Source organism: Echinops telfairi, unplaced genomic scaffold (assembly GCF_000313985.2).
Source record: "Echinops telfairi isolate 266 unplaced genomic scaffold, ASM31398v2 ScPeMD7_5592;HRSCAF=6446, whole genome shotgun sequence".
In the NCBI taxonomy this organism is placed as follows: Eukaryota; Metazoa; Chordata; class Mammalia; order Afrosoricida; family Tenrecidae; genus Echinops; species Echinops telfairi.
This window is the reverse complement of record NW_022109491.1, coordinates 45,942,092-45,948,759: the sequence shown is the minus strand read 5'-3', so window position 1 is coordinate 45,948,759 and position 6,668 is coordinate 45,942,092. Positions and strand designations below refer to the sequence as shown.

The 6,668-nt window shown below is 42.6% G+C and overlaps 1 protein-coding gene across 1 annotated transcript in view; it reads right to left on the bottom strand.

The window, feature by feature from the left end:
- The window catches only part of SLC24A3 (solute carrier family 24 member 3), a 422,380-nt gene that overhangs the window by 132,455 nt on the left and 283,257 nt on the right, over positions 1-6,668 (bottom strand). Inside the window, exon 4 of the mRNA XM_045295261.1 lies at positions 2,396-2,470. Coding sequence (XP_045151196.1) covers positions 2,396-2,470 — 75 coding nt within the window. The remainder of the gene's footprint in view (positions 1-2,395; positions 2,471-6,668) is intronic.

The following is a 6,668-nucleotide window of genomic DNA, read 5'->3' as shown; positions in this document are numbered from 1 at the left end:
ATAAGATCGTCAGCTTCTTTCCTATCACCAAGACCATATTTACCAACTAGTGTTACTTTCTCTTTGATTCCAACTTTTGCATTCTAATCATCAGTAATTATCAATGCATCTTGATTACGTGTTTGATCAATTTCAGACTGCCGGCATTAGTTGAATTCTTCAGTTTTAGTGGCTGTTTCATAAATATGAATAATAATTGCACTGGTTAGATTTACTTGTATGGGGATAGACATGATCTTATTGCAGATTGCATTGTACTTCAACACGGCTCTTGAAATGTCCTTGATGTCTATGGATGCAACACCATTCTTCTAAATTATGTCACTTAAGCATCGCAAGCCATATGATTTTCTGATTCAAAATGGCCAATAGCAGTCTATTATAGCTCACGAATCCCTAGAATATCAATCTTTATATGTTTTATTTCATTTTTGACAACTTCCAATTTTCCTAGATTCATACTTTGTACATTCCAAGCTTAAAGTATTAATCGATGTTTGCAGCTGTTTCTACTCATTTTGAGCCATGCCCCATCAGCAAATGAAGGTCCTGAAAGCTTTACTCCCATAGGCTTTACTCCATCTGCACCGTTATGGTTGGCTTTACGCTGCAAAGGCAGCTCTTCCACAGTCATATTTTGAGTTCCTTCTGACCTGATAGGCTCATCTTCTGGCACTGTGCTGTTACACAGGAGGCTTTCAGAAACTACCAATGTTTTGATGCTATCCATAGGCTTTTCATTAGCTAATTCCTCCGAGTGAACACCCGATTCCTTCTTCGTAGTCTGGTCTTAGTCTGGAAACTCTGCTGAGGCCTGTTCACTGTGGATGACCCTGCTTGTATTTGAAAGACCAGTGACAGCTTCCGGCACTGCAGGAAAACACAGCCTCCACAGTATGACTAATGACAGACACATGGTGGGGAAAAACAGCTAAATACAAGTTAGCTTTTTTTTCCATTTACTACTTTATTTCCTTCGTATTGTCTGTTTCCTCCCATTATCTTTATTAAAAAAAACCAAACCCTTACCCCTCTTTTTTGTGCTTTTATTTTAGGTCTTAAATTGTATTTTCCTACAAACAAATATGTAGGCATGCAGATTCAATGAGCTTCCCAACCAAGGTGATCACATTTTGACAGTTATATTTCTAGCATGGGGTCCTAACTATGGTATTAGGGGGGGAAATCATTGTGTGGGAGTAATTGTGTTTTGCGTGAAGAAGAAACCCTCAAATGATTACTGTATTTCAGATATTACTGAAATCATACTAATTATAGGTACTTAACTGCTTTCTCTAGTTCTAGACAAAGGTGTCCCTGATTCCAGGTTAAAACACATTGATCAAAGGGATTCCACAGCTACCCATGGTCTACCTCAAAGACCATCTCATTCACTTTCATTCTCTTACTTCCACAATCCATTGTTTTGCTGTGATTAGCTTGTAATCATTTATTTTTATTATTTTCCAGAGTACAAAAATTGAACAAACTGATTAAGCTAGTCATTCTCAAAGTATACTCCCTGGATCAGAATCCTCCATGTCATTGGGGAATTTGTTAAAAATGAAATTCTTGAATCAGAAATTTAGGAGTAAGAAGGGAAGGGGTAGCAAAGTTTGAGAAGTACCGGTATAAAGAAGTTTGAGTTCCAAATGGGAGTGTGTCTGGGAGAGATCCCTTCTGAAAATTGGGGTTCTGAACTAAAAATAAAATAAAATGGAAAGTTTTCAGATAAAGGAAACTACATTTCAAAGCAGACAAAGGGATGAAAGTGGCAGGGAATGAAAGAGTTCTTGGCATGTTGGCTATCTTTGATGAAAAGGATTCAGCTAGGGTTTAGCCTGGCGTTCAGTGTGAAGCCTTTTCACAGGGTCCATTCCTGATCTTGGCGCCAATTCTTTCATCTTTCGCCACTGAGGTCTCAGCTTTGAGCATTTCTGCGCATGCAGAGAGGAAACTTGATGGAGGTGTGTGGCTGCAGACATCTGACTGGGAGAGACCCCCCTGAGTCGCTGAGGAGAGCAGGGGAGCAGAAGGAAATGGAAGAGAAATGAATGGAGGAGAGGAGAGGGATAAAAGAAGAGTAAGTTTTAAAAGAGGGAAAGAAAATTAAGAAGAAGTGCACTAACAGTACCTTTAAACTACCCTATGCTGGATGGAGCAGGAGAAACTGTGTATTTGAATTAAATTCTGACTATTTATCAGGACCACAGATTCTAAGTAGGTTTATAGAAACTCATACTGGCTGTCAAGGAGGGCATTCCTGGCATCCCGAGGATATGTTGCATGGGAGAGCCTTCTCCGAGTCTTGGCTAAGGGGTCACGGATGCCTTGGGCTTGTGATACTGGAGCTGTGGAACTTGAGACTCAAGCACAGGAAGAACAAGGTACCTACCTCACAGATCTTCTCCAAGGAGGGCACAAAGAAGTCATCACACACAATGGCCAGTGCGTAGAACATGTACATGGCCTGTAAGAGAAGAGAGGAAAGAAGTTGAAGTCATTTATGGGAGAGTGGCTGGGGGAGAGGGCCACATTTTCCTCAAAAGCCAGAGAGTTTCAATACTTTTCTCTAGCATCATGAATTGAATGTCTTAATCATAGGGCAGATAGTCCATATGTGACCTGAGCCCAACTTCCTCTTTGTTTTCATTGCCTCTGACTCTTCTGTCGTCCACCTCCATGTTCCCAGGCATGCCAGGGTATTTCTCATGGGGTTGTTAGAATCCTGGACCCTTGTCAGTGGCTGTCTCTCTGGGAGTGTTTTGACTCCACTTGCCACGTTGGCTCACTTCATCATGCCTTTTAAATGGCTTCAAATGTCAACCTAAGCAAAGGGCCATGGATATCCCTCTCAATAAATTTTCTCTAACCTATTTTTCCAGCTTTATTTTTCTTGATCATACGTATGCACACTCCCCTGATGTCATTGAGTTGATTCTGACGCAGAGTAATCCCAGGTGTGATGGAGTAGAACTGCTCTATAGACTTTTCTTGGCTAAAATCTTTATGGCACCAGTTGTCCAGGCCATCTTTTATGGAGCCTTTGTGTAATTCTGAACTGCCAACCTTTAGGTTCACAGCTGACTGCAAATCAAATGTGCCACCTAGTGACCTTATATGTACACACTGTATTCAATTAATTTATTTGTGTCTGTCTCTCTCATTAGAAGTCCATGAGGAAATAAATCTTATCCATCTCATTTGTCACTATATCCCCACAATTTAGCACAATCCTTGGCTCAAACCAACCCCCCAAAAAACAAACAAAAAACAAACCTATAACCCATTGCCAATGAGCATATTTTGTCTCAGAGTGACCCTGATGGGTAGAGCAGACCTGCCTCAGATGGTTTTTGAGTCTAAATCTTTATAGAATTAGACTATCACATTTTTCTCCCACAGAGCAGCTGCTGGGTTCCAACTACTGACCACCTGCTAGTAGCCAACTGCTTCCCATGGTGCATGCAGGGTGCCCTCCTGGCTCATAGGAGGTGATAATAGTAGAATCTGTCCACTTTGCTGGTATTTGTAAGGCACTTTCTTGTGATCTTACCTCCACAGCTTTGATCAGCTATGGCCCAGGGGATGTCTAGAAATTTTCTTTCTGGCCAGAAACTACCTCTCCACCTTACCCTATCTCATTTACCCTTCCCTCAATCTTCTCTAACAAGACCCGAGTTTTGTTCAAATATCCACCCTGTCTCATATGAACAGTGACCACTGCCTTTCCCCCCCCCCAAAAGTACATAGTGATTGATATAGGTCAATCAAGTGCTCAGTATTGCTCTAGTGATGTTTGGTTTAGGGGTGGGCATGTGACACAGGCTAGCTCAACCAAATGGGAAGAAAGGCTTTACCGTCCTTTCCAGAGGGAGAATTTTCTCCCTGGGAGTCCCAGCATTTCCTCTGTTCTCATATGAAGGGAAAACCTGACTTGAGGTAAAACTGGCCATGAGTCAGAAACAGCCGGAGCACTACTACCTCTGGACCTAATAAAATAACATAGCCCTGTTTTAACAGTTTCATTTTAAGCTTCCCTGTTCCTTGCATCCCAAAGAATTCCACAGCCTTGTCTTTTTAATTTCAGCATCCTTAGTAGTGGACATCTTTCTCATTTTTTGGCCCTCAGCATCTTTTGAGAAGTGCTGTCAGTACTCTCCAACTCCCACATCATAGGGAATAGGCAAATGACCCAGGATGGCCACCAAAATGTCCCATGCCCCACCACACAATCGGGAGATCAACAAAGATCAACTAGGGCTCAACAACGTTCAGAGAGAGGTATTCTCACCTTCTGAAATAGCCAGTGCTAAAGCCACCTGAGGCTGAAGCTGAGGCTGCTGGGAACTGCTGCCATATGGACAAAGTGTCTGAGGATGCAGGCAACACAGAAAGAAGTCGAACCAAGACACAACAGGTAGAGAGATATAAAGACACTGTTGCCCATTTGAACACTACTTCCAGCTCCATCTGAAGCAAAAATGAACTTGAAAATTTCTCGAGCCACCTATATACTTTGACACTTTATCTGAGTTGATTTCCATTAACTTCCAACTCTCCTCATGGTGCCTGTTATAAGAACCCAAGCCTGAAACGATGGTTCTACAGTTGACTGTTGCACTTATTGGGTCATCCATCCCTCCTGCCTTTTGTGTACAATCCTATTTTTTTCCACATGTACATGTTGGATCCCATCCATCAGAATGGAAGATTATAAAGTATTTTAACACTTGAATCTGTATAAATAGCAGACAAGTACACAGATAAATGCACAAAGTTATTTTTTAAAACCCCATACAATAACAGTTGTGTATGGAGATTTTGAAACCCTCACACACTGCTGGTGCGACTGTAGAAATGTGCAAACATCATGGAAAGGGATATGGCACTTGCTCCAACAGCTGGGAATATGGATTCCATGTTATTGTTGTTGTTGTTGTTGTTGTTGTTGTTAGGTGCCATTAAGTTGGTTGACAGAAACTTTTTTAAGTGTTGAAAAGCAAGGAGGCTACTGTAGGGGCTAAGGTGCACCTGACTCAAGCCATGGGATTTTCTATTGCCTAAATATGCATGTGAACGTTGGACATTGAGTAAGCAATACTTGTAAGAACCACTCCCAATCTTGGCTCGTGCGACTCCATTTTAGAATTTTTTAAATGCTTCCCAGGCCTCTCTCATCCCTAAAGCATGTAATCTCTTCCTCCTCCATGCCCCGCTTTGCCTCAAGATGTGCTTCTCAGTGAATTACCCAAATGTCAAAATGCTCCTGTTCTCAAATTGTGCCCTTTGTCCCTTACCCCATCCCACCCTGCCTCACAAAGTTAGGCATGGATTAACACTTATCTTATCTTCTGTAAACTGCTTGTTGAAAGGGGTGTGAAGCCCTCAACCCCTACCTGCTTGCCAAACGGGCTGCGGTGTTTGGCCTTACAAACCCTTCTTGAATATTACTCAGGGCCTTGGGGAATTTTTGAGAGAGACTTGAGTCCTCCTGATGGCTGCGGACTAGAATAAAGACTCCATTGAGGACATAAATGGGTTTACAGTGGTTATTAATTTCTCACAACATGAAACATGTGGAGGCCCCAGCAAGAAAACTACTGTGCCATCTGGAATACAGCCTCAACTGGACAGCTTCCGGGGCAGGGGAGAATTCCACACTGACCTGGCCCAGCAGCCGCACAGGAGATGTTCACCCCAAATCTGTGTTTAGCGTCTACCTGCTTCACCTCTAGAGGTAAGGCCCTGTTTTCTTTCTGGTTTTGGAATAGTCCATTGGGACGTGGGGGACCATCCATGATCTTAACTTTCTCAGGTATACTCTTCACTGAGATGTCACTTGATGAGTCTGGCTATTGTGAAGTCTATTTTTGGATTTGTTATCAAATGGTCCCATCGTGATTGTCCTGTCTCCTTCCTCATCTCATTGTGCTCCCCTTGTATTGGTCTTCGCCCTTGGGTTGGCAGTGACTGCCCCGGTGGAGTAGACTCCTCTCCAGAAATTCCTGCTGGCTCTCTTTCATGTTTTTTGAGTCGTGTTGTTTTAAGTCCTCCAGTGCTTGGTCAAATGAGAGATAGTCCTCTGGACCATTGGTTCTTATTTCATTGTCTGTTACAAGATAGTCAATGACTTTGTCCTCACTCTTGGGCCCCAGGTCATTTGTTTGAGTGGTTACTGACCTCTGCTTTCAGGGGACTCTCTCCAGTTTTACACACACCCCCTCCAGGAGTCTCTTTGTTTACCTTTCTCTTCTTTCTCCACTGGATCAATTAGCGTGCTTTACAAGTAGCACTCCCCTGCAGTTCATGTTGAACGAATTTAAAGCCGAATTCATTGATCAGACTGGAGTAAAACTTAGTCCTACAAAACTCCAGAACCTTTGTGAATCAGAGTGGCCTACATTTGAAGTTAGGTTGTCTGACATGGGAACTCCTGACCCTAAGATAGCCCAAGCAGTGTAGAAGGTAGTAACAGGAAAACCTGGCCACCCTGATCAATTCCCTTATATTGATATATGGACCACCGCACCCCAATCCCCAAGCGTGGTTAAGAAAGTGGGTCAAGCTGGCAAGTCTCCAGGTTCTATTAGCAAAGTCCCACTTGGGGTCTTTTTTTAAAAACTAAGGGTAGGTGAAACTATTGTTATTTGCAGATGATATGATTT